Source organism: Ovis aries, chromosome 5, assembly GCF_016772045.2.
Source record: "Ovis aries strain OAR_USU_Benz2616 breed Rambouillet chromosome 5, ARS-UI_Ramb_v3.0, whole genome shotgun sequence".
NCBI classification, from domain to species: domain Eukaryota; kingdom Metazoa; phylum Chordata; class Mammalia; order Artiodactyla; family Bovidae; genus Ovis; species Ovis aries.
Window position 1 is genome coordinate 6,133,779 of NC_056058.1, and position 27,877 is coordinate 6,161,655.

The 27,877-nt window shown below is 49.2% G+C and overlaps 1 protein-coding gene across 2 annotated transcripts; it reads right to left on the reverse strand.

Annotated features, from left to right (window-relative positions):
* Positions 1-37: 37 nt before the first annotated feature.
* Positions 38-27,805, reverse strand: TMEM38A (transmembrane protein 38A). Of its 2 annotated transcripts, none has more exons than XM_042249717.1 (6): positions 27,477-27,805; positions 7,288-7,444; positions 6,880-7,064; positions 4,330-4,417; positions 2,401-2,518; positions 38-1,631 (listed from the first exon to the last, which is right to left on the reverse strand). In XM_042249717.1, exons 2-6 carry the CDS (start codon positions 7,413-7,415, stop codon positions 1,404-1,406), a joined length of 747 nt encoding a protein of 248 aa, XP_042105651.1. In that variant the 5' UTR covers positions 7,416-7,444; positions 27,477-27,805; the 3' UTR covers positions 38-1,403. The 2 variants fall into 2 exon arrangements, with proteins under 2 accessions (XP_042105651.1, XP_004008492.1); XM_004008443.5 differs by lacking the exon at positions 27,477-27,805 and adding an exon at positions 26,503-26,703.
* Between the last annotated feature and the right edge of the window lie 72 nt (positions 27,806-27,877).

Sequence of the window (27,877 nt, forward strand, 5' to 3'; positions counted from 1 at the left end):
CCAAAAGAGCAAGAAAGAATCAGACAAGCCATCAGGATTCTTTCACAACAAATTTATTTGCTGATCTTTCACACTGAGCCTTGATAGACATGCAAGAGGAGGAATTTGGGGGCCCTACAGCCTCAGGACCCACCAAGCTCCCGGGCATCACCAGATCAAGGCACTTTCCCAATAATTAGGAGAAACCTGGGACCCCAACAACCCAAGGCCTATGTGTCACAGCCACAGGCTGATGCCCTGAGCATGCCCTGAGCACCCACATGCAAAGAACAGTCCCAAGCTGGCCAATCCTGGGCCCAAATCCCACCTGAGACTGGCCATGCCTAACCCACCCACCCCTCTCAAATACCCTGGTGACCCAAGCTGAGGTGAGGGTGGCCAGGAGGGGCGCTCAGCTCCCATCCCCTTGCTCACCCCGAATCGAGTTCCCAGCCTGCCCAGTAGAAGCACGAGGTTTGGCACATAGTAGGCAAGTGTTTGTTGAATGACTGAGCGAGCGGCAATGAAGGACGCCAGCACAGAGGGAGGCCTCGTGGAGCTTCTGGAGTTCGACAGTGAGGGCTTGAAGCCCCTGGACTAGAGCCAGATCTTGGAACCTCCGCCCGGCCAGCTGCATTTCTTTGGTTTAGGGGGCAACCTGAAGCCAAGGATCAGAACAAGCCTCCCCCACCCCTCCACGCTCTTAAGTCTGGCCTAGACACATCTACTGAAGGCCTCCTTTGTTCCAGGTAACTTGTGGGGTTCTCTAAGCCACAAACACAAGAGATCTAAACTGCAAAACTGCTTTTTAAGCACGATGAACACCCGTCAAAGCCTCACCTCTTGACTGCGTTGTGCTTCTGAGCTTACAACGCTGGTTTGTCAGGTCCAGCCTCACAGTAGCCCTTGTATACAGAATGGGGTGAGGGGCTGCTATACTGATGGGCACACAGAGCTCAGAGCAGGGGGCAGCTTGCCCAGGGATGCCCAGGAGAAGTTGACAGAAAGAGACGTGGAAATCACAGCAGCTACCTTACAGCAGACAGTAAACACCCATCAAACGGATGAGCCTCAACATGGCTTGAAATTCTTTCAGAGTCAAGGTGTCATTTTAGAGAGGGCGTAATAGGACCAAGAACATAACTGCCAAGGTTTCTGCTTGGAGTTATCGCTGGGATCCTGTGGACCGCTCCCCCAAAGCTGTAACTCTATGGGGACCTGGCAGAAGGAGAAAGGGACCCCCCATTCCTACAAATGCCCTTCACCCCCCATATCTCATTTAACCCCCCACATCAGCCCTGGAGGGTGGGCTGATGGCCCCAGTTTGCAGACAGGGAAGCAGAGGCCTGGAGAGGGGAGAACGGAACCCAGGTCCTGGGTCTGGGTCCTCTCCCTGATGCCCTGAAGACCCCCTGGGCTGCCCGCTAATCTGCCTTCTTGGTCTTCTTCTTCCTGGAGCCCTCACTCAGCTCCTCTTTGGACTTGGCGGGCAGGGGCGAGTGTGGGGAGCCAGGCCCGCTGCCACCCTGGGATCCACCATGATTGTTATGGTGATGGTCGCCCCCCGAGGCCGACCCAAACAGCACAGGGCAGACGTAGGCTTCCAGGACATCAAAGGGGGAACTGTGGGAGTGGGTGGCCGTCAGGAACACCTGAGGTGGGATGACAGAGGGACAGGAGACAGCGAGAGAGCCAGCGGGAGGGTGAGGCAGAAGCAGATGGGGGGGGGGGGCGGGGACAGAGAGAGAAGGTCAAAAGGTCAAGGACAGAGGGAGCCTAGACTCAGATTTCTGGTGGCATGCACCCCCAGGAAGGTGATCAACTATCCTGCCTTTTCCAGGATGCAAAGATTTTGGTGCTTAAAATCCCAGCCACACTGGAATAGCTGGTTGCCTTTTCCCCAGGAATATTCCCCGCCAGCACGCGCAAACCTGGGCTCAGAGAGGAGCTATGCTTGGTCTGGGGTCACTCACTCCCTTCCTCTGTTCAGTGTGGTCCCCTCCTAGGGAGCCAGCAATGAAGTTCCCCAGCTCCACGGGGCAGGGAAGGGTGTGTGGCCCTGAAAGACCTTTCCTGAGTAGGAAGTGACTCCAACTAGCACCATTCCTGGTCCAGCCCGCTCTCCATGCCCAAGGCACAGGCCCCATACTCCAAACAGACTCCTACTCTCCTGCTTCCATCTCAGCCTTACGGGACCCTCGGCCTGGGAGACCTTGTTCTGCTCACTCTCACCCCCACCTGCTGGACCCTGGTCTCCTCATACCCTGCTCTCGGGCGTGAACCTGCTGACAAGCTCCCCCCGCTCTCCGACCTCGACCTTAGGGCTGTCCTTTCCCCAGACCCCTCAAGCGATTCAGCCTAAGTTTCCCATCCTCAGCCCAGGAAGCATGGGTCAGCATTAGCCAGGACAGGAGGACTTACCTTACACGATACCATGAACATGGTGAAGATGAAGATGAGGCTGGCTTTGGACACCGGGAGCCAGCGGGTCTGCTGGAGGGTGAAGAGGATGGCTCCGTACAGGCTGGCCTTGGTGGGGCTGCATGGGGTGGCTCTGGTTATCCGGAGGGTCTACATGGCTCAGGGCTTTGTTCTTCTGGCCCAGAGCCCCTTCTCCACCCGCCCCTGCTATGCCCAGCTCCCACCCCAACTTCTCCAGGGTGCATGGTGGGAAGATGCCCATGAGACGTGGACGAGATGGTGCCTCCCTGGGCAGTAAAGAGCTAACTCGGTGCAAAGAGAGCTCTCTCCTCTGGCCTGCTCCTGAGAGGTCCCCACGAAGTTCTGCCTGATCAGAATGTCTTTGTTCACCTGGGGACTCTGGGTCACACCAGATGATAACGATGTGATTTAGGGTGGGGTCTAGGGCCACATGGTATCAGCTGAACCTCTGGAGGGACTGGAGACTGAGGTTGGCCATCCAGGGTGTCAGTTAGGTCCGTGTGACCAAGCTCCAGGAAAACTCCTGAACACCAGGGCCTGAGGGAACACTACTGGTTGGTAATCTTAAATACACACAGTCACACGTGGATACTGGGAGCAACAGGTGCTATCCACACCGCTCCTTGGAGAGGGGACAGTTGGAAGCTTGCACCTGGTCTCTCCCTTGTGCCTTTTGCCTTTGCCAGTTTTAATCTGTTCCCTTTGACTCTAATAAGCTATAACCCTAAGTATAACAGCTTGGCCAAGTTCTATGCCTCTTCCTAGCAAATCATCACACCTCAGAGTGGTCTTGGGGACTCCTGAACAATGCATCCCCTGGAATGTGAGATTATAACACACAATTTTTATTGATTTTCCTTTTCTTCTTTGAAGAATAGGCTTCTGATATTTTGACTTGCCCATGAGCTGAGTGTGTGGACACATCTCTCATGAGGATAAAATGAGATAATGCCATGTTTTGCAACATATGACATGGGAGGTAGTTTTCACTGGCTTATGTTGTTGATGTTCAGTTGCTAAATTGTGTCCAACTCTTTGCAATCCCATGGACTGCTGCAGCACGCCAGGCTCCTCTGTGCTTCACTGTCTCCTGGAGTTTGCTCAAACTCATGGCCATTGAGTCAGTGATGCCATCCAACCATCTCGTCCTCTGTCATCCCCTTCTCCTCCTGCCTTCAATCTTTCCCAGCATCAGTCAGCTCTTCATATCAGGTGGCCAAAGTATGGAGCTTCAGCTTCAGCCTCAGTCCTTCCAGTGAATATTCAGGGTTGATTTCCTTTCTGATTTAGGACTGGTTTGATCTCCCTGAAGTCCAAGGGATTCTCAAGAGTGCTCTCCAGCACCACAGTTCAAAAGCATCATTGGCACACGAGTGAGTCTTTAAATATTGTCATATTTTAATGACAACAGCTTTATGGAAGAAAATTTAACTAGCCTGATCCTTTCAGGTCTTTTAAAAATGTATTAGATTTAATGCCTCGTGTGGGTCATGGGTTGAGTACTGTACATGACCATCTGGTCTTAGCCTTTGTTCTCCACCTAACCCCAGCCACACTCCCCACACACACCCTCACTTCCCATCCAAAATCTGTACCCTGGCCCTGAAGAACCAGGCAGAATGTTTGACTTGATAGCTGGCAGAAGCACTAGCCTCTGTCCAGAGTCTCCTTCTTTGCCAGAAAACTCCTCCTCAATCTTCAAACCCCATTTCATGGGAGATGAAGGAGTGTCTTATCTCCCTGAAGCTCTGCCTACCCCCTCAGTAGTGTCAAGGCTCTGCCTCTGAGGTCCTCCAGCTATGTCCTCTGGAAGCTTTTGGAAGGAGAATCAGGGGACCAGGGCTTCTAAGTTACCAGAGTATCCAACCCAGGGTCGGGCCCAGGGAGTGGGGAGGATGGGATACTCACAAGGACATGTGCAGAATCTCGTTGGTTTCTGGCTTCCAGACCCCTCGGAGCAGCTGCTCAAGGTTGGACATGAGGGTGACACCAGAGCCTATGGGATAGGGTACTTCTGAACAAGCCTGCCACCCCCAGCTTCCCTTTCTTCTTGGCTGAATTCCCAAGCAAGAAGTTTCTGGAGTCTTCTCCAGAGGAATATTGAGCCTAAGGTGTTGCAGGTGAGGAAACTGAGGCCAAGAAGGGACAGTCTTCCCAAGGATCACAAGGCATATTCAGAGCAAAACCAGCATGGAGTAAGGGGTGGGGGGGTAATATCCCACCTGCAAGATATGTCTCGATCAGATCTGGATTGTCTGCCCTGATGTTTTCAATCCAGGGCCTTGAACTGTCCAAGAGGCTTCCAGAGGGCTCCCCACCCCCAGCCTCTCTCCCGCCTTGGGTTTCTGAGCTTTCAACCTTTCTTGAGCCATTTGCCCTCTGGAAGGCATGTTATACCCTTGGGGACTTTTCTCTTTAGAACAGGCTTCCTAGAGAGACAATAAGGAGACCCATATCAAGATTTTTGGTTGAATTTCTAGAAGAATCTTCCCATTTACTCCAAATGTATTGGCTGAAGAGGCTTAGACACTCACTGAAGGAGAGGTTGTGCCAACTGGGGTGCCCAATATGTACCACTGGACCAGGAGTTTGCTTCTGGGGTGTCTTTGCCCCAAAGAGTCTTTTGGCAATATTTTATTTCACCACTGGGGAGGGAGCTGCTACTGGCAACTAGTGGGTTGAGGCCAGAGATGCTGCTCAACATCCTGTAACACGCAGGACAGCCCCCGCCAGAGCGTGATCCAGCCCTAAGCGTCAAAGGTGCCGTAGGACACTGGCTCGCTGGTGGGCACTCCCAGGCATTTGGGAGCGCCCACCTTGGTTGGCAGGAAACGGGAATGCAGAGCTCAGTGGTGTTCAGCACCTGCTCAAGCCTTCTCTGCCTGCCTCCTCATCACTCCCTGGCCCACCTCTGCAACCATCACTGTTGAATTGTCTGTTTCTCCTTTAACTTCCCTTGGTTTTTGCTTTACGTGTTTTGGTACTCTGTTTTTAGGTGCATATATGTTTAAAATGGTTATATCGTCCTAGTGGGTTGACCCACCATTATAAACTGTCCCTATGTAATTTTAGTAACGTTTTGTTTTGGTCAAAATGTCTATCTTGGTCTGCCTCTTAGCATAGATAGAGGAGGGGGAAAGGGGGGACTTCAAAATAGTTTTGAATGTGAATGTTGGGTTCAGAGGACCAGGCGTCAAACCCCATCTGTGCCCCCACAGCCGCATGACCTTGGGCAAGTCATTTTATTCCCCTCCTCAGCAGAAAGGGATGATGCTAACTTTCTGCTAAAGAAGGTCAAGTAAGATGCACAGTAAGCCCAACTCAAAACTTACCCTGGATTGGGGATCTTAACCTAGAGTCTGTGAACCCAGAGGGGAAACAGAAGTACATTTTCATTTCCACATCCTTCACTGAAACACAGTCTTTCCTTTTATCATGAAGGGAGGCAACTACCTTGGCAGGATTTGCAAGTCTACGACTGTCATCAACGGAACTCATGGATTTTTTTTCTTTTCACATTCTCATTGTTGCAGATGGTTTCAAATACCATTTGTGCTCAACGCTGCTTCAAGAACATGAGACTTATTAGAAGTCAGTGGAAGGTCTGCTATTTAATCAATAGTAAATATGCATAAAGGGCTTCCCACGTGGCTCAGTGGTAAAGAATCCACCAGCCAATGCAGGAGACACAAGTTTGACCCCTAGATTGTGAGGATCCCCTGGAGAAGGAAACAGCAACCCACTCCAGGATTCTTGCCTGGGGAATCCCATGGACAGAGGAGCCTGGTGGGTTATGGTCCATGGGATCAAAAAAGGGTCAGACACGGCTGAGTGACTAAATAACAAACAGCAATAACAAATAGGCATAAAACCACTAAAGCCTATTTTAAAATACTTTATAACTACTTTAAAATAATAGGTTTCCTTTGTTCTCCTATACATGTTATGTTATGCACTTAGGAAAATATAAAAGGGCCTGTAGGCTTTACTGGGCTAACAAAAGGGCCACAGTCCACAAAGCTTAACAGGGGTATGATTTCCTCTCTATGAGGCACTTGACAACGTCTGGAGACATTTCCGGTTGTTGCACTGGTGGTAGGTGCTACAGGCATCCAGTGGGTGGAGGCCAGGGACGTGCTCAACACCCTCCAATGCACAGGACGGCCTCCACACACAGAAGGGTCCAGCCCCCCAATGTGAGTAGGGCCGCAGCTGAGAAAGCCTTCTCCAAAGGCATTAGCGATCATGGTTTCATTGTCCTATTTACTTTTTTTAAAAGGAAATCTCTGCTGAATTTGTTACAATACTGCTTCTATTGTTTAAGTTCCGGTTTTCTGGTCCCAAGACATATGGGGTCTTAGCTCCCTTACGGGACCGGCTAAGACGGCTGATAATGGCCACTGAGAAGGGGCTCTCAGTGGGCTGACTTCCCTTTGCTCTGGTTATGGTCCTGTTTACCTTTGACCCACCCGGTGGCGATCATGACGAACCACCCGTGGTGGTAGTGGTGATGGGCGTGATGGATGCCCACGGCGATCTTGCGAACTCTCACCACCTCCTTCATGGCCACAAAGATGAGTTTCACTGGCAGGAAGCAGACACACTTGTAAAAGAGGTCCAGGGGGCAGAAGAAAATCAAGTACCTTTGGGGAGAGAATGCCAAGCATCAGGGGGGAGATAGACCCTGGGGGCCCCTCGGAGATGAGGTTGTGTCTAGACTCAGGACAGCTGGGCGGAGAGGGTGGTGAGTCAGGGCTGACTGTGGAGGTTTGGCTGGCAGGTCCTAGTTCCTCCCACCTCCCGGGTGGTGGGATCGCCCTGCCCACCTCCTCTGCTCTCCCACATCCCGTGACCCGTGACGCTCACCAGACTGCTGAGGCCAGCAGGATGCTGGAGTTGTTGCTGAAGTAGTCGATCACAGGCTCCCCAAGGAGCAGATCAGCCAGGATGTAACTCCCAAAGCAATGCAGCATGGCACACAGCCAGGACGCCATGGGGTGGTGCCGGGACAGCTCAACTGCTCCTGAGGGGCACGGGGGTGTCCCCACCATCACCAGGGTGCTGAGGGCATGCTTCACCATCATGCCCTCTGACCAGCCCGTCCTAATTCAGCCGCCTTCTCAGAGTGTCCGCCCAAAGCCTTGCAGTTCGTCCACTTACAGAGGAAGAACCAAGGCTCAGAGAGACTGTACACACGTCTGAGATCACACAGAGAGAAGGCAGAACCAGGCTGGGGCTCTTTCCTCTGAGCTCAGAGAGGATATAATTAAAACAAATCATATTTAGCAGGTCTTCCTGGTAGCTCAGTTGGTAAAGAATCCACCTACAATGCGGGAGACCTGGGTTTGATCCTTGGGTTGGGAAGATCCCCTGGAGAAGGGAAAGGCTACCCACTCCAGTATTCCGGCCTGGAGAATTCCATAGACTGTAAAGTCCATAGGGTCGCAAAGAGTCGGACACAACTGAGCTACCTTCACTTTCTCTTTCGTATTTAGCCAGCATTCCTGGGTCAGAGGTGGTGATGGTGGTGGTTTACTCATTAAGTTGTATCCGACTCTTGTGATCTCACAAACTGTAGCCCATCAGGCTCCTCTGTCCACGGGATTTTCCAGTCAAGAATACTGGACTGGGCTGCCATTTTCTTCAACGAGGGATCTTTCTGACCCAGGGATCAAACTCGGGTCTCCTGCATCGCAGGCAGATTCTTTACCACTGAGCTATCAGGGAAGCCCTCTCAGACACTGGGTTTCCGTGTTTGTAGGAAGGACTCATTAAATCCTCATTGGTGGCTGCAGCCAAGTGATCACTGTTATTGTCCTGCCCAAGGAGACTGAAACTTGTTTTGTGTCGCTTGGCCATGCCTCTCGGCTCATGAGATCTTAGTTCCCTGACCAGGGGTTGAACCTGTGGCCCCTGCAGCGGAAGCACACAGTCTTACCCACTGGGCCACCAGGGAATTATGAGGAGACTAAAGCTTGAAGAGGGCAACACGCAGCTGAGAACATCTGATGCAGCCTTGGGTGGATGCCAAGATCCCCGTAAGCCTACGCCTGCACCTTTGGTCTTTCCTTATTTTAAAGAAAACAAAAGTGGATGTGGTAAAACATACATAAAATGTGTCACTTTAACCATTTTAAGGGTACGGTTCAGTAGCGTTAAGCACACCTATGTTATCGCACAACCATCCCCATCATTCATATTGATAGCTTTTTCACCTGGCAAAACTGAAACTCTGGCCCATCGCACATTAACTCCCCATTCCCCCTTCACTCCAGCCCCTGACGCCCACCACTCTTCTTTCCATCTCTGTGGACTTGGCTACTCTAGAGACCTCAAGCGAGTGAAATCATACAGCATCTGCCGCTTTGGTGACTGGGTCCTTTCATTTTGCATAAAATCCTCAAGGGTCATCCGTGTCATGGGATGTGTCAGAGTTTTCTTCCTGTTTAAGAATGAATAATATTTCCTCGAATGTGTCTACCACATTCTGCATATCCATTCATCTGTCGGTGGACAATTGGGTTGCTTACATCCTTTAGCTGTTATCGACATGGCAGCTAAGAACAAGAGCGTACGGATATCTGTGAGTTCCTGCTTCAATTCTTTGGGGCATAATTCCAGATGTGGATTTGCCGGATCAAAGGTTAATTCCATTTTTAACTTTTTGAGACACTTTCGCGCTGTTTTCCACAGCAAGCACCCCATTTTACATTCCCACCAGCAACGCACAAGGGTTCCAACTTCTCCACCTCCTGGGTAACACTTACTGTTTTGTTTTTGAGGAATAGCTATCTTGATGGGTGTGAGGTGGTATCCCATTGTGGTTTTGATTGGCATTTCCCTAATGACTAGTGATACTGAGTTCTTTTTTCAAATACTTATTGGTCTTTTTTTTTTTTTCTTCTCTGCACCACATTGTTTTAAATATTTTCACTTATTTATTTGGCTGCACTGGGTCTTAGTTGCAGCATGTGCATCTAGCTCCCTTACCAGGAATTGAATCCAGACCACTGGATTGGGAGCACGGAGTCTCAGCCACCGGACCAGCAGGGAAGATCCTTATTGGTCATTACAATATCTTCTTTGCAGAAATGTCTATTCAAGTCCTTTGCGCATTTTTTTTTAAAAACTGGGTTGTCCCTCTGTTGTTGAGTTGTGCTCTTATGGAGAATGTTGATTGGCTTTGACTGGCCCCAGATAGGAAGGTACAGAAGAAATTTGAAAGGAGAATCTGAAGTCTTGCTTCCAAGTCTCATCTTATTGGGAGAGTGCCATCAGGGCAGAGGGAAGTCACCAGATACTGGTACCAAGACGGACAGTGCAGGCATGCCCAAGTGTGTGGAAGGGTACAGAAAGAGCAATGAGCAGAGCTGCATAAGGGAGTCCTTGAATATAGAATTATACTGACAGAGTGGCGAGGGAGAGAGAGCAACCCTATTAGCATCACAGAAGGAACAAAGACACAAAGCAAAACTGGCCAAGCACAGATGCCACTTCTTCCAGGAAGGCTTCCTTGCTCTACTGAGCCAGTCACTCCTGAGGACTTCCACTACCCTGTGGACTCCACTCTATTGGTACTTTATGCAATCTTTTCACATCAAATAAGAGAAAGGAGCTTAGTGGTTGCTTAGGGATGGACGGGTGGAGAAGGCAGTGGCACCCCACTCCAGTACGCTTGCTTGGAAAATCTCATGGGCAGAGGAGCCTGAAAGGCTGCAGTCCATGGAGTCGCTGAGGGTCGGACATGACTGAGTGACTGCACTTTCACTTTTCACTTTCATGCACTGGAGAAGGAAATGGCAACCCACTCCAGTGTTCTTGCCTGGAGAATCCCAGGGACAGGGGAGCCTGGTGGGCTGCCGTCTATGGGGTCACACAGAGTCGGACACGACTGAAGTGACTTAGCAGCATTCAACCCAAGAAAGAAAATGTGAAACAATGGACTTACTTACCAAATAGAAATAGGGACCCCACCCCTAAGGAAGATGGCTTAGTGCATTAGTTTCCACCTTGACTGTACATCAGGATTACCTGGGGACTTTACAAACACCTGATCCCTCTGCCCCAGCCAAGTGTCTCGGTTGGTGGGTCTGGGGTGTGGCTGGGCTTGTGGATTTTTTAACGCTCTTGAGTGATTCCTCTGCACAACATAGTAGAGCACACAGAGATAGGGGAATGAGCTGGTCCATGTCCTGGACATCCTGCAGCCTGGATAACCCCAAACCTTCCAGCCAAGGCTGAGAGGTTGGGCTCCCAAGAACAATGGTTTTCAAACTGTGTTCCTGGGAACCGTGAGGGTTTGCAGGAGGAAAGGTGAAATCAAGTGGGTATGCTGGAGTTGAAACGGAGCACAATATCATTTACTGCTTCATCTCAGACTTCGGCATGAGGTTTTGTTTGAAAAGGAGAATCTGGTATTCACATAGTCACGCATACAAATGTTCATAGCAGTTTTTATTTGTAAACAACGTAAATGGCTTCAATGGGTGAATGGATAAACAAACCCTGGTTTATCTGTACCATGGAATACTATCCAATAATGAAACAGGAATGAACCAGGGATGCAAAAACTATCCAAGCAGATCTCAAGAGTATAATGCTTAGTGAAAACTGCCAATCTCAGGTTATGTACTGTATGATTCCATTTATATAACACTCTCCATGGGATAAAACCATAGTGATGAGTGGCAGAGAGCACATCAGTAGTTACCAGGGGTTAGGCTTCTAAAGAAGATCCCATTATAGGGGGCTTCCCTGATGGCTCAGTTGGTAGAGAATCTGCCTGCAGTGCAGGAGACCCTGGTTTGATTCCTGGGTCAGGAAGATCTGCTGAAAAAGGGATAGGCTACCCACTGCAGTGTTTTTGGACTTCCCTTGTGGCTCAGCTGGTAAAGAATCTGCATGCAACAGGGCAGACCTGGGTTTGATCCCTGGGTTGCAGTATTCTGGCCTGGAGACACAACTCAGCGACTTTCACTTTTTTTTCACAAGGGAGTTTTCATGGGATGTCAGAACCATTCTATATCCTGACTGTGGTGGTGGTTCTATATCCTGACTCAAATCTACACATGTGATAAAATTTAAAAGGACTATATTTTTTTAAAGTGCAAGGAAAAACACCTGAATAAAGTCTATAGTAGGTGTTAATGGTATAATACTGGTGTCAATCTCCAGTTTTTTTATTTTTTAATATGTATTTGGTTGTGTCTGATCATAGCTGTGTACACAGGATCTTTCATTGTGGTTAGCCAGTGGGGTTAGCTGTGGAGCACAGCCTTAATTGCCCTGTGGCATGTAGGACCTTAGTTCCCTGACCTGGGATTGAACCTGCAAGCTCTGTATAGGAAGACAGATTCTTAACCACTGGACTACTGGGAAGTCCCAATTTTCAGCTTTTTTTTTCTCCCCATAATGAGCTATCATTAGGTAAGATGGTATCATTGGATGAAGCTGGGGAAGCTGGAAACTCTTTGCTTCATTTTTGCAATTTCTGGAAATTCCCTGGTGGTATAGCAGTTAGGGGGGCTTCCCAGGTGGTGCTAGTGGTAAAGAACCCACCTGCCTGAAGAATCCCATGGACAGAGGAGCCTGGTGGGCTACAGTCCATAGGGTCGTAAAGAGTCAGACACAGCTGAAGCGACTTAGCACAGCACAGCATAGCCACAGCCGAAGCGACTTAGCACAGCACAGCATAGCGGTCAGACTTGGTGCTTTCACTGTGGAGCATGCAGTCCCTGATAGGGGAACTAAGAGCCTGCAAGCTGTGTGGCATAGTCACAATAAATAATAAATTACTTATGAGTCTTGAACTTTTTCAAGATAAAAGCTATTTTAAGATCCCAAATTAAAATGAAGGTGTGGGGGTCTAGTTCTTTAAAACCATGTTTACGAAACCACCCAGAGGTACAAGATTGATGACTATTAGTCAAACTGTACACTTTGTACTACCCACTGAAAGTCTTGCAAATCTTTTGAAATAGTTCAGTTCTATCTTTATACTGTTATTGTCATAATCTTCCAGTCACCCCCGCAACTTGGAACTCAGGTGTCTTCTGGTGTCTTCTTGATTCCTTCCCTCCCCCACTAGCTTCATTTTCCAGAGAATGAATTTAGAACGAAGTTGTAAGACACAGTTACTTAGCTCTCACAGCCGGAGGTGGTACCAATGACTGTCTTAATTATTTATTCTGTAAATTTTATTTTAAAATTTATTGAAGCATAGTTGATTTATAAGGTTGTGTTCATTCCTGCTGTACAACAAAGTGACTCAGTTATGCATACATACCCATTCCTTTTCATACCCTTTCCCATTATGGTTTGTCATAGGATACTGAATATAGTTGCTTGTGCTATATGGGAGGCCCTTGTTGTTTATCCACTATATATACATAGATATTCATGCTCCTAAAGTTTGCATCTGTTTATCCCCAATTCCCATTCCTTCCCTCCCCCACCACCCTAGCAACCACAAGTCTGTTCTCTTTGGGTGTCTTTTTCTGTTTTGTAGCTAAGTTTATCTGTGTCATATTTTAGACTCCATGTATAAGTGATATCACATGGTATTTGTCTTTTTCATTCTGACTTACTTCACTTAGTATGATAATCTCTGCCGCTAAGTCACTTCAGTCGTGTCTGACTCTATGTGACCCCATAGACGGCAGCCCACCAGGCTCCCCCGTCCCTGGGATTCTCCAGGCAAGAACACTGGTGTGGGTTGCCATTTCCTTCTCCAATGCATGAAAGTGAAAAGGGAAAGTGAAGTCGCTCAGTTGTGTCCGACCCTCAGTGACCCCATGGACTGCAGCCCACCAGGCTCCTCCATCCATGGGACTTTCCAGGCAAGAGTACTGGAGTGGGGTGCTCTAGGTCCATCCATATTGCTGAAAATGGCATGATTTCATTCTTTTTTACGGCTGAGTAGTATTCCCCAGTAGCTCTCTTCAAATAGTTTACTTAAATCCAATGAACACGCCACTCAATGTGGATGCGAGATAACAAGGTTACAATATATGATCTGTTAATTAAGAGACTAATCAAAAGATATAATCAGTCTAGCTCTGGGGATTTTGAAGGGAAAGCTTCTCTTTATATCTAGAGATTGGATGACTTTTGTCTCTAAATTGTCAAATCTAGGACTTCTCTGGTGGTCCAGTGGTTAAGAATCTGTCTTCCAGATGAGGGTTCAGTCCCTGGTCAGGGAACTAAGATCCCACATGCCTTGAAGTAATTAAGCCTGTGTGTTGCGACTACTGGACCTGCAGGTCACAACTAGAGAGAAGCCCGTGTGCTGCCACTAGAGAAGCCTGCACGCTACAGCAAAGACCCCGTGCAGCCAAAGGGATAAAAACAAATGAAAATTTAAAACTGTCAGATCCGAAAGCTCGACCTCTTTAGGCCATGTACCCAAATCACTGCAAGATGGTGATTGCAGCCATGAAATTAAAAGACGCTTACTCCTTGGAAGGAAAGTTATGACCAACCTACATAGCATATTCAAAAGCAGAGACATTACTTTGCCAACTAAGGTCCGTCTAGTCAAGGCTATGGTTTTTCCTGTGGTCATGTATGGCTGTGAGAGTTGGACTGTGAAGAAGGCTGAGTGCCAAAGAATTGATGCTTTTGAACTGTGGTGTTGGAGAAGACTCTTGAGAGTCCCTTGGACTGCAAGGAGATCCAACCAGCCCATTCTGAAGGAGATCAGCCCTGGGATTTCTTTGGAAGGAATGATGCTAAAGCTGAAACTCCAGTACTTGGCCACCTCATGCAAAGAGCTGACTCATTGGAAAAGACTCTGATGCTGGGAGGGATTGAGGGCAGGAGGATAAGGAGACGACAGAGGATGAGATGGCTGGATGGCATCACTGACTCGATGGACTTGAGTTTGAATTCCAGGAGTTGGTGACGGACAGGAGGCCTGGCGTGCTACGATTCATGGGGTCACAAAGAGTCGGACACGACTGAGCGACTGAACTGAAGTGAACTAAGTGCGAAGCTATTGATATAAGTAACTATAGACTACTGATACACTCAACAAGTTGCATGCCTGTGTGCTAAGTTACTCAGTCATATTCAACTTTGTGCAACTCTACAGACTGTAGCCCACCAGGTTCCTCTGTCCATAGAATTCTACAGAGAAGAATACTGGAGTGGGTTGCTGTGCCCTCCTCCAGGGATTCTTTCCAACCCAGGGATTGAACTCGTATCTCTTACATCTCCTGCGTTGGCAGGCAGGTTCTTTACCACTGCCACCTGGGAAGCACCCCAACAAGTCGACTTGATCTTAATCCTTCGGTGAGTACAAGGACCTTATCCATCTTATCTGCTGCTGAACCCTCCATCCCAGCCTCCTCCCTTCCTCCATGCTGGGCACTGTCCTGATACATGGTAGCTAATAATAATTGTGAGTGAAAGAACTCCTGTCTACCTAGAGCTTACATTCTAGCAAATGTGGACTGAACACTCTTAAGCATTGCAATTATGTTGGGCACTTTTAGTTACATTATAACAACCCCCCCCTTTACTTACTGAGTTCCTTGTTTTAATTTAGTTACTGTTGTATCCTAGGCAAATACATACCTTCAAAGCATCCTCAAGGCTTCAGCCTCAGACCCCAGGCTTTCCACCCCAGATAACATAGGGATTGATATCCCTACCTACAGTGAGTTACAGGAGGGACCAGTATTCCCCTTCCCGCTCAAGTTCATGTCCATCAGAACCTCAGAAAGTGACCTCATTTGAAATGGGGTCTTTGCAGATGCGATTAAGGTAAGGATCTCAAGATGAGATCATACTGGAGCATCTGGGTTTGTCCTGAATCCAATGAGTGTTCTAGTAAAAGGCAGAAAAGGAACCACAGACACAGATAAGAAGGTGGTGTGAGTTAAACTCACAAAGAGATATGTTTTCACATACCACAAAGAGGTAAGTCCTAACCCCTGGTATCTGTGAATGGGGCCTTATTTGGAAATACGGTTTTTGCAGATGTAATTAATTTAAGGTGAAATGATTATGTTGGTCTCAATACAGTGTCTGGTGTTCCTGATAAGAGGAGATGGATCACAGTGGGGAAGGCTGTATAAACAAGGAGGCAGAGACCGCAGTGATGCAGCTGGAAGTCATGGAACTTCAAGGACGCTAGCCACCTCCGGAAGCTTTGCCTAAGCTTCCTTCCTAGAACCATCAGCGAGAGGGTGACCCTGCTGACACCCTGATTTTGGATTTCCAGCTTCCAGAATTGCTAGACAATACATTTCTGTTGTAAGCCACCCGGTTTGTGGTACTTCATTATGGCAGCCAAAGGAAATTTATACAAAAAGCTAGATGAGGGGGAGTCCCTGATGGTCTGGTGGTTAAAACTCCATGCTTCCAATGCACGGGGTGCAGGTTTGATTCTTGGTCGGGAAACCAACATCCTACATGCCACATGACCAAAAAAATAAATATAATAAGAATAATAAAATAATTTTTTAAAAAAGCCATATGAGGTCAGAGGCAAAGATTGGAGTGATGTGAGTACAAGCCAAAGAATGCCAAGGATGGCTGGAAGACACCAGAAACCAGGAGAGGAGCATGAATGGTTCCTCTCCTGAAGCTTCTAGAACCCAGACACCTTGACTTTGGACTCAAGACTTCAGAACATGGAAAGAATAAATGTCTGTCGTTTCAAGCCCTCTAGTTTGTGGTCATTCATTGCGGCAGCCCTAGGAAACTAACATAGCACATGACAGACGAGGCAACAGATCCTGAGTGGCCGTCTGAAGATCAGCCAGGCTTCAGTGAGGATTTATGAGTTCTGACCATGTGCCAGGCTCTTGCTAGGCACTAGGGAAGCAGCCATGAGCAAGAGTTGGTTCAGGGGTTACCTTTATGGGGTCCGTAGTCTGGTAGGGAGGCAAAATGGTTAAATAATCCCACAAAGGGAGGTCAAAACTCATAAGGGAGAAGCACATGGTGCTTTGAAGGGTTTAATTCAGCAACTGTCTTAACTGAGGAGGTCAGACTTCATTTAGGTAGCAGTGCTTAAGCTGAGATCTGAACAATGAGCAAGGATTTCCTAGAGGATGAGGGGTGGAAGTGAGAAGACAATCCAGGCAAAGGGAGCACATGGGAGAAGGTCAGAAGGGGAGAGAGGGAAGCTGAGAGCAAGGGGACACTCGGCACGAGATACAGTGTTCAGGGAACTTCCCTGGGGGTCCAGTGGGTAAGACTTCTCCTTCCAATGCAGGGGTTGTGGGTTCGATCCCTGGCCAGGATCTAAGATCCCACACGCCTCTCAGCCAAAAAACCAAAGCATAAAAAACAGAAGCAATATTGTAACAAGTTCAACAAAGACTTAAAAATTGGTCCACATCAAAAACATCTTAGAAACAATGAAACAAACACACCCCTCCACACCCAACCGGAACAATACACTGTCAGCATCCAAGCGTCTTTCCTGGGTCCTCTGTCTAGTGTTCTAAGCTCATGTTGGGGAAGGAAACACGAAATTCACTCTGCTCTATAGAAGGAGCTGCCTTCTTTTCAGATCAGTCAACCTCAGAGAGAAGGCTGGGGAGGAGGAATATCGGCCTCTCCTCCAGAGGAAAAGAGCCCGAGTTTCCCTTGTACGTACACAGTTGGGAGGATCAATAAGCAGAACCAGCTGAGAGGCAACTTGGCAACACTGAGGAAATGAGTCACCTGTGAGTCACTTGGCCCCAGCAATTCCATTCCTCACTATTTGCCCAAGAGAGAAGCTCATGCACGTGAACCAAGACACAGGGTGGGGGCGCATTTCACCGCCACACTGACGGCAGGGGAAAAGCAGCATCTGCTGATTCTTGGTGCGGGGCGAGTCACCCCAAGGGCTTCCCGGGTGGTGCTAGCGGCAAAGAATCCACCTGCCCGTGCAGGAGACCCCAGAGACGTGGGCTTGACCCCTGGGTCAGGAAGAGCCCTCCTCCCCGGAGTCGGAAATGGTAACCCACTCCAGTATTCTTGCCTGGCAGATCCCATGGACAGAGGAGCCCGGCGGGCTACAGTCCATGGGGCAGCAAAGAGTCAGACACGACTGAGTGAGTGAACACAGGGTCACACAAAATGGAATACCACAGAGTAGTTATTTTTAAGTGGACTAGGAGCTTCCATAGTGGTCCAGTTGTTAAGAATTCACCCGCCAATGCAGGGGGCAAGGGTTCAGTCCCCAGTCTGAGAAGCTTCCACATGCCAAGCCTGTGTGCCACAGCTACGGAGCCCACACACCTCGAGCCTGGGTCCTGCTACAAGAGAAGCCCCCACAGTGAGAAGCCCAGCACCTCAACGGAGGGTAGCCTCCCTGCTCACTGCAGCTAGTGAGCTTGCCTGCAGCAACAAAGATTCAGTGCAGCCAAAAACAGACAAATCAACAAATCTTAAAAATACAAATGAACCAGAGTTAGGGAATTCCCTGGTGGTCCAGGGGTTAGGACTCCAATCCCACGCTGGGGAACTAAGATCCTGCAAGCCGTGTGATGCGGCCAAAACAAACACCAGCAACACACTAGATCCAGACCTGAGCTCCGCAGCCTCAGCGTCGCTGGCGTGTGAGGCTGGATCACTCTCTGCTGTGGTGGGGCCCATCCTGTGCACTGCGGGATTCAAGGGGCATCCCAGGCCTTGTCTCACTGGATGAAGAAGGAGATGGAAACCCACTCCAGTATCCCTGCCTGGGAAATCCCATGGACGGAGGAGCCTGGCGGGCTATAATCTATAGGGTCGCAAAGAGTCAGACACTTCGAGTGTGGTGGGGACTAAACCACCACCTCACCCTGGTTGTGCCAACCAAAAATGTTTCCAGATATTGCCAAACATCCCCAGAGGACAGATCTGGCTGAGAATCCCTGCTCTAGATGCCTCAATACTGATAAATCCCATAAGGCTGCTGCTGAATAAAAAAGTTAGGTTGCAAAATGATATGTTTATGTATATTCTAGGTATAATACATATGTAAAACAACACAGGCTGCTCCATGCAGTTCATAGACATATGCACATTGGTGAAGGTATACATACAGGCATGGGAATAATATAGGCTGATTTTAGGCCAGTGATCATATCTAGAAGACTCCTGAGAGTCCCTTGGACAGCAAGATCAAACCACTGAATCCTACAGGAAATCAACTCTGAATATTCATTGGAAGGACTGATGCTGAAGCTGAAGCTCCAATCCTCTGGCCACCTGAAGCGAACAGCTGACTCACTGGAAAAGACCCTGATGCTGGAAAAGACTGAAGGCAAGAGGAGAAGCAGGTGACAGAGGATGAGATGGTTGGATAGCATCACTGACTGAATGGATAAGAATTTGAGCAAACTCCGGGAGATGGTGAAGGACAGGGAAGCCTGGCTTGCTGCAGTCCATGGGGTCACAAAGAGTCGACTTAGCGACTGAACGACAACAATATATCTGGAGAGGGAAAGAGGGGAAGGGAGGGGACTGGCTCTGTCACTATTTAAAAAAAAAAAAAAAGATCTGAAGCAAATCTATGTTCACATCTGGTAACTGTAGTGAACACAGGGGTATCTGTGTCATACATATTCTGTATGTTTGAAATATTTCATCATCAAAACTAGAAAAAAAAACCACAAGGGTCCACCTAAAAGTTGATAAGCAAGAAGGGCTTGGGGTGCTCTCCTGCCTTACCACGCCAAGCCCCCTGGGGGCCCCCACGGCCTGCCCCCTCCCCAGCGGTTGTGAACGGGGACCCAGGAACAGGAGGTCTCACAGCCTAGCGTGGGGCACCACGCGGTTTTATGCACAACAACCCGCCAATAGGTTCTAGAAGACTCTCAAAAGGTCATGTTCATAGAAGCGCTATTCACAATTGCCAAAAGGCGAAAACCACCCAAATGTCCATCAACAGATGACCGAGCCAACTAAACGTGGTCCATCCGCATGACGGAAAATACTCCTCAGCCTTAGAAAGAACTGAAGCACTGACAGGAGCTACAACAGGGGCGGATCCTGAAAACACGCCACGTGGAAGAGGCCGGGCACAACACGGCACACACTGTGCGGCCCCACTGGCCTGAGACGTCCGGAAAAGGAAAAGCCATCGAGAGAGGACGCAGATTACTGGTTGGCAGCGGCTGAGGAGCGGGGTGGGGAACGACTGCTCACAGGGACCGGAGTTCGCTTTTCAAGCGATGAAGATGGTTCTTGAGCTTATACGTTCCATATGCGTGCATGCCCTGTTGCTTCAGCCGTGTCCAGCTCTTTGCAACCCCACGGACTGCAGCCCGCCAGACTCCTTGTCCATGGGATTCTCCAGGCAAGAATACTGGAGTGGACTGTCATTCCCTTCTCCTGGGGGTTTTCCCAACCCAGGTATCGAACTCGAGTCTCCTGCACTGCAGGTGGATTCTTTACCGCTGAGCCACCGGGGAAGGCCCACATTCCGCTTTACCCTCTGAGCCACCAGGGAAGTCCACATTCCACACAGGTGGGCTCATACAATATGGCCCTTTGCATCTGGCTTCTTTCACTGAGCTCAGCATTTTCAAGGGGAATACTCATTTCCACTGCTGTACTGTATTCCATCATAGGAACAGATCACAAGCTATTTATCCATTTTCTGGCACATATTAATACATACTATAATCAGAAACCTGCCTCATAAAAGTCATTTCAGATTAAATCAGCAACACGCTTCCCTTTCTCTTTACACCCTCATTGACTAACCACATGTTCTTGGACAAACCATCTTTTTTTTCCCCCAGCTCTTTCCTTCTGTCAGGTGGGAACCCTAATCCCTTCTTTGCCTAACTCCTATCAGGGGTTAGAATCAAATTTTCCCTCCTCCATCTCACCCTGAAGTCACAAGCCCAAAGTACATCCTCTGTGAATCTACTAAGCTCCTCCATTATGAAGCCCAGTGCCCTCTTCTCTCCTCTGGGCATCTATTTAAAACGCTGCCAGCTGAGATTTAATCCTTGGGAGCAGCTGGTGGGTCCTATAGGGGCTGGGTCAGGTGAGGCCCCCATGTTTTGCAGAAATGGATACCTCTGCAACTAAAAATAACCCCCAGGGGTTGAATTCTTTCCAGGATCTTTCCTTTGCCTGCTGGGACGATAAGGTGGGGTGGGGGTGTGGGGAGCTTGGGTTTGCAGGAGCTCCGGAGGCTCCTCACTATGGGGGAAGCCTGGTAGAAAAGTCACACGTCTGGGGTTTGGCTCTGCAGCTCACTCTCCAGTGGCTTTGGGCAAATGACCACCACCACCCCCTCTCACCTCCAGCCTGTTCCCAATTTTGTCAAAGGGAGAATGAGAGCATTCCCTTCACTGAGTTATGCTGATAATTCAATGCTGTTTATTATCATCTTTATGCTTTTTTAAAAAAATTAAAGGGCATTCCCTTGGCAGTCCAGTGGTTAGGATCCTGTGCTTTCGCTACCAAGGGCCTAGATCAGGGAACTAAGATCTTACGAGCCATGTAGTGTGGCCAAAAAAATAATAAAATTGAACTATAGTATCTTGATTTACAATATGATATTAATTTCAGATAAATAGCAAAGTGACTCAGCTATATATACATAAATACATACTTTTTTCAGATTCTTTTCCATTATAGATTATTATTAGATATTGAATATAGTTCCCTGTGCTATACAGCAAACCTTTGTTGTTTATCTATTTTATATACAGCAATATGTATCTGTGGCTTCCCTGGTGACTCAGTAGTAAAGAATCTGCCTGCCAGTGCAGGAGATGCAAGAGACATGGGTTCGATCCCTGGGTGGGGAAGATCACCTCGAGAAGGAAATGGCAATCCATTCCAGTATTCTTGCCTAGGAAATCTCATGAACAGAGGAGCATGAAGGCCTACAGTCCAAAGCGTCACAAAAGAGTCAGACGTGACTTAGTGACTAAACCACAACGATGTGTATCTGTTACTCCCATACCCCTATTTCATACTTCCCCTTTCTGCTTGGGCAATCACAATTTTGTTTTCTATGTCTGTGAGCTTTTTATCATTTTCTCTACTCTCCTAGAAACCCTAGAAAGACAGGATGAGTCTCCCCATTACCACAGGAGAAGACTGAGGCTGGTGGGGACAGTCTGCCCTGAGGATCCACAGCAAGGCAGTGGTGGGGAAACTGTCCCCCTGGCTCTTTCCCTTTGCCATGCTTCATTCTAATTCCTTTTGCTGGGTCTTAGAGCAGCACCAGGAAGCAGAAAAATGTGGGTTTCAATTCCGGGTCTGCCACCAAAGCACTCCCCTCTCAATGGGTGAGCTCTGGCGGCTCACTCCCCATCTGAGCCTCAATATAGTCATCTGTAGAATGGGGATGCTGTCTAGAGCAACCAACTGTCGCTGTTTGCTTGGGCTGAGGGGTTTCTGGGGCTTTGGATGTCTGTCTTGGGCAAACCTGGGTGAGGTGGTCACCCAGGGCTATTACTCATTTCAAAGGGCTATTATTCATTTCATTTGTGAAAGATGAAAAGAAATTAAGCTTAGCAATTATGTGAAGGTTATTTCTGGAACTGGGCTGAAATGGAAAGCACCTGTGGGTGGAGATTTTAGTGGATGGCCTGATGATAAAAATCAGATCTGCCTAAGGAAGAAGCACTGATTCTGACCCTATTTCTGATCTGTGATGGGCTGCACACATTCCCTCTCTGGGGGTTAGTGTCCTGTCTGTGGATGGCTGGGAAGTGCTAGAAGATTCCCCGGTGTACTTTTTTTTTTTTGCTGTACCAGGTCTTAGTTGCAGCATGCAGGATCTAGTTCCTGGACCAGGGATTGAATCCAGGCCACCTGCACTGGTAGCAAGGAGTCTTAACCACTGGATCACCAAGGGCGTCCCCACAGGGCACTCTTAGCACTGCTACCATTCTGTGCTATTTAGTGTGAGATCCAAACACGGGAGGTGTGCTCACAGAGTTTCTCTAAGACAAGTCTCCCTCCCCCACGCCTTGGTGCTCAGCTTTCTTCCTCACTTGTGGTTCTCTTGAGCTCCCCCCACTAATTTTTAAATGCTCAAACTGCAACGAAGATGTCCTTCAATAGGTGAATAATTAAACCGTGGAACAGTCATGCCATGGAGTATTATTCAGCACTAAAAAGAAATGGGCTATCAAGCCACAGAAAGACACAGAGGAGCTTTAAATGCATATTGCTAAGTGAAAGAAGCCAGTCTGAAAAGGCTACATAGTGTATAACTGCAACTCTGTGACATTCTGGGAAAGGCAGAAGTATAGAGACAGCAAAAAGAGCAGAGGCTGTCAGGGATTTGGGGAGAAGAGGCAGGAGGGACGAACAGGCAGAGCTTGTGGCATTTTTAGGTTAGTGAGGCATTTCTGTGCAATACTACAATGATGGATGTTGTTGTTTTAGTCACAGAAAGTATTGTCTGACTCTTTCCAACTCCATGAACTGTGGCCTGCCAGGCTCCTCTGTCCATGGGATTTTCCAGGCAAGAATACTGGAGTGGGTGGCTATTTCCTTCTCAGGGGATCTGCCTGACCCAGGCATCGAACCCACTTCTCCTGCATTGGCAGGCAGATTCTCTACCACTGAGCCAGCGGGGAGGCCCTATAATGATGCACACATGTCACTATATGTTTGTCAAAATCCATAAAATGTACAACACAGAGGAACCCTTATGTCAACTACAGACCAGTTGAGAATGATGTTGATAATGCAATACAATGATGCTAATAGGGCAATAACGATGCTGACAATAATGCTTGTTCATCAGCTATAACAAATGCTCCCCTCTGGTGCAGAACCTTAATGGGAGGCATGGCTGTGTGTGGAGGAGGTAGTCAGCCTATATGGAAAACTACTTTCATTTTTTTGTTGTGGATCTAAAACTGCTCTAAAAAAATTGTCTATGAATTAAAAAAGAAAAGAATGAAGATATTCAGACAGCTAACATATAAACATGGTTGCAAAGGAAGCTGCAAATCGTATTTCTAGCTTCCCTTGAAAAATTAGTTCTGCTAGTTCCAGCCCCAATCAGGTGGCGATGCACGTGGCTGGATCTCACCTGGGGACTGTCCTCACCTGGCTGTCTTTCTGCTTTCTATATGTGACCTGCCAGGCCCTTGGAAGCATGGGAGTTTAAGACTCAGTCTAGATTTACGATTCTTAACTGGAGGTAACTGTGCCCCTCTGAAGGGACACTGGCAATATCTGGGGACGCTTTTGGTTGTCACAATTGGGGTGTGCTGCTGGCTTCTAGTGGGTCAAGCTAGGGATGCTGTGAAACATCCTGAAACTCACAGGATGGCCCCCACCACAGAGGATGATCTGGCTCTAACTGTCACTTGTGTTGAGGTTGGGAAACACTGGTGCAGAAAACTGGAACTTAAAATATTGATGCTGGTACCATCCCCTGCAAGTCTGATTTTCATGATGGAGGGGTACTCCCTGCACAATGAGAATCTTCAAAGCTCTCCAGGTGACTCTAACGTGTAGTCATGCTTGAGAACCACTAGTCTGGAAGGCTCTTTGCGTGGATCAGGTCTTAAAGTAGCCACTGACTGTCATTCAGCCATTCCCTCATTCCTTCAGTCATGCAGCCAGCACCCACAACTTCCTCCTCTCTTCTGGCCTAGAGCTAGGAGTCTTAGAGGTGACTCAGATTCGGCCCTCCCTGCCCTATTGAGCTCCAGGTTCTTTCAGTCCATCATTTCTCAAATGTTAGTAAGCTTGCAGGGATCCTGTTCAAATGCAGAGTCTGTTTCAGTAGGTCTGAGTGGGGAGCTTGGCAGTCTGCTTTTCTTAACCCAGGGGTCACAGATGCTATTCACCTGAGGACCACACGTGTTGTGCTTCATCCTCATTCAGGATTCTCATGAAAGTCTGACCCAGAAAATGCCTGCAGCCCAGGAAACACATTGCCTCATGCCTTACAAATTGTTCTACTACCTCTCACAAGTGCCTTAGACCTGACCACTGACCAAATTCTCTACAGATCTTCATAAGAGCCAGGTAAGGGGACCCAGATTATTGTACCAATGAGCCCATTTCACAGATGAGCAAACTGATGCTCATGTAAGCAAAACAACCTGCCTGGTGTTTACTCACTGCTAAAGGCAGAACTGGCTTCCAGTTTGAAGATTATTCCTTAACAGATTGGCTCTCAGGTTCACAAAATTCCTAGGGGCCCATGCATTCTCTAGCTGGCCCTGCAAACAGCACTCAGACTGCGAAGAAACCTTTACAGAGGCTTAGCAGGAACACCAAACTGGAGGGCTACAGCTAAGCCCAATGCCTCCCTTTTCTAAGGGTAGGCAAGTCCTCCAGAAAAACTGTAGTCATTCTTGGGGTCCAGCAGACCTGGGTTGGAATCCCAAGGCTGTCATCTACCAGCTATGGGACCACAGGTTCACTGCATATGTAAATTAGCTTAGCCTCTATTTCCTCAGCATCCCTAGGGGAGGAGAGCTTGAAACAGGAGAATGCCAGGTCTCTATCCCAGACTTTCTGATTCAGTTGGCCTGGAGTAGAGATGAGATAGGGGAAGGAGGGCCCCCAGGAGCCTCTAAGGCACCCTTTCAACCTTCAAGAACCTTCAGGCTCCAGCACTTCAAGTCCAGAAGGTTTATTCTGTGACTCCAGCAGGAATGTCTCAATCCCTACTGCATGCTCCCAGCCAGCCCAGAGACCGCTTTCCTTCCAGACACTTGTGTCCTACATCACTACCGGGCTCCTGCCCTACACAATTTTAGATCCCCCAATGTGTGCTAGGTTCTGTACTTGCCCAAGAGGCCTGGTATGAGCCACCAGAAATTCATCTGCAGACAGGAAATACAGCCCTGTGTTCGGGCTAAGACAACACAAAGCTTATTTTGCTTTGCAAAGGAACTGCTTTCCAAAAGCGCTTATAAAGAAATAGGCTCTGGCATGTGGACGAGCTAAAATAGAACAGAAACACTCCGCAGGCAGAGTATGATCCTATTTGCATAAGACTGTGCATTTACATCCATAACGACAGGGGTATAAATGCAGAGAAGTGAGGTCTGGAAGGCAGCCACAACATCGACTGTAATTCTCTCTTTTTTCTTTAGGCTTTTCAATTTGATTTTTCTCTTTAATGTACACTAGCACCTATCTTTATCATCTTAAAAAAAAGAAAAGAAAAGCTATTTCTGAGAGGGTACAGGAGTAATTTACATCTAAGTGGGAGAAAAGATCACAAAGTTTCAGGTGATTGGCCTTTTTTCTAAATCTAAAATTCTATTGTCCCTTTAGTTTGCTGTTGTGCTAGAGTTATTAAAATAGGAGGAGATGAATAAGAAACACTCCCTAAGCCTTGTATAAAAATAGGCTGCATTCTAAGGAAGCCATTTACTGTTACTGAAAAAAAAAATCCAAGACTCTGGGTCTTCCCCCAGCGATTCTCCAAAAGGGTCTGGAGCTGGTGGGAGGAGGCTGACCCCAAATTACCCTGCCCTAGGGCCGGTCCAGCTCAATAAGTGGAAAGGATCCGGGCCAGAGCTGGAAGAATTCCCGCTGGGCTCCAAGATCCGGCACAGCCTCGGCCCAGGCAAAGGGAGAAGAGGTTGCCCCAGAGCCACAGCAGGGAAGCGACATCGGTGTCACTTTCTCTGAACCTGATCACAGCCCCCAGCACTGCCGGCCCTTATATAGACACTCAGCTGCGGCTTTGGCTCCGGCGCCAAGGGCAAGGAGAGAGGTCAGGGCTGCAGGCAGCCAGGACTTGTGACCTGGCCAGCAGAGCCGACCCCCGCCTGCGCCCTCACCACGACCTAGCCCCTCGCCCAAGTTCATGAGACCCTCTGCTGCCAGGATCCCTGACCTCTCTCTCCCCGCATCCTCCCCAGCACCTGTTCCCCACTCCTCCGAACAATCACGTTCCTCTCCTGCATCTGCTTCTCCTCCCCCAGCCCCACAATCCCAAGGGTTCTCTCCTTCCCCTCGCTCACATCTGTCCCTTCTGCCTGCCCCCACGATACCAGAACCTGCCGGCGTCCCCGAACCGACCCCTGGGACTGCTTCCTCACGATCCAGGCCTTTCCCCTCCTCCAGACCCCTGGGTTTCCTGCCGTCTCCCGCCCCGTAACGCCAGCCCTCTTCAGCACCCCGGCGCTGGCTCACCTGGCTCATACTTGAGGTAGAGGATGGAGACGATGAAGTAGCTAAGGTCGAAAACAGGGAAGAGGGGCACCCGCGAGAAGCTGAGCGCAAGCTCGCCCAGGCTCAGCGCCGAGAGCAGCTCCATGGCGCCCACCGGGTCCCACCCCAGCCCCCGGCCCGGTGCGTCCCGTCGCTGGCAACTGCGCCCCCGCCGCTGGACCCGCCCCCGCCCGCCAGGCGCCGCCCCAACCCGGCCCCCGCGGGAGAGGAGGAGCGACCGCTGGCCTCCGGGCGGGTCGTGGGACCGTCCTGTCCCACGGAGCTCGGTCGGTCCAGCATCCCACACTCTCTCTCGAGCCATCATGACCCGATACAGCCCAGCCCGGGGGAGTGGGGTGGGTGGATGATGCCGGGTGCGGGGTCGCTGTGGAGTGTGAGTTGGACACGGAATCTATCCTTGGAGGGGGGAGATATCCGTTCCTCAAGGAGCCCACTCAGGCAGGACGGATCATTCAGGACCCCACTCCTGTGGGGCTCGGTTAGGACCCACGTCCTCTGTGGAGCCCTTGATTCGAGACCTCCATCCCCCCGTGGGACCGGATCACTTGTGAACCCCATACTCCCGTGCCCCATAGGGTCTTTCCGGTCAGATCCCTAGTCCTCTATCGATCCCTCATGATCCCAGCTCTAAGTCATAACTTCTGTCCTCCGCGAGGAATCACGTCCTCCGAGGGAACCGCTCAGTGGGAACCCCCGCCCCCGATAGTGCCCCCGGCTAGTGGGGATCTTGCCTTCCGTGGGGCCCAGGAGGAGGCCCTTTGGAACCCAACAGTCGGAGTGTACATGTCAGGGAGAGCCCACTGCGTCGGGATCCATTCCCCTATGCAGTTTAATGATCAAAAGATCCCGTTTTTCCAGAGGCCGCATCCTTTGAGGACCTAGCCCAGCAGAAGGAAAAGCTGCTGGGCTAGTGGTGTGGAGCGCTGGTCACTCACACGTGGGCGATAGGCTTCCAATCCGTGACCCAATCCTGCCCATAAGGTTCCTTCCCGTTGGATGACGTCATGTTCTCGCCCCGCCCTTTCTTGGTTACGTTCAAGGCCTGGGAGCTCAGATGGTGAAGAATATGCCCGCAATGCGGGAGACGTGGGTTCGAGCCCTGTGTCGGAAAGATTCCCGGAAAAAGGGAATGGCAACCCACTCCAGTATTCTTGCCTGGAGAAGTCCATGGACAGAGGAGCCTGAGGGGTTACAGTCCATGGGGTCGCAAAGAGTGGGACACGACTGAGAGACTAACACTTTCATTAACACTGGCTCTTCCTTTAAGGGGCTTGGCCTGTAGAAGGCGGGACCCTGCCCGCCTTGGTCTTTGATTGGCTCAGCCCTCGCCAGAGCT

What these genes read in the sequence shown, in the direction of transcription:
- TMEM38A (XM_004008443.5), bottom strand. Translation starts at nt 26,626, where the DNA reads ATGGAGCTGCTCTCGGCGCTGAGCCTGGGCGAGCTTGCGCTCAGCTTC. An exon ending in CTACCTCAAGTATGAGCCAG is followed by an intron (nt 7,445 to 26,502) that starts GTGAGCCAGCGC and finishes CGTGCCCCTCAG; the next exon opens with GAGCAGTTGAGCTGTCCCGG. An exon ending in CGCCACCGGGTGGGTCAAAG is followed by an intron (nt 4,418 to 6,879) that starts GTAAACAGGACC and finishes CCTATCCCATAG; the next exon opens with GCTCTGGTGTCACCCTCATG.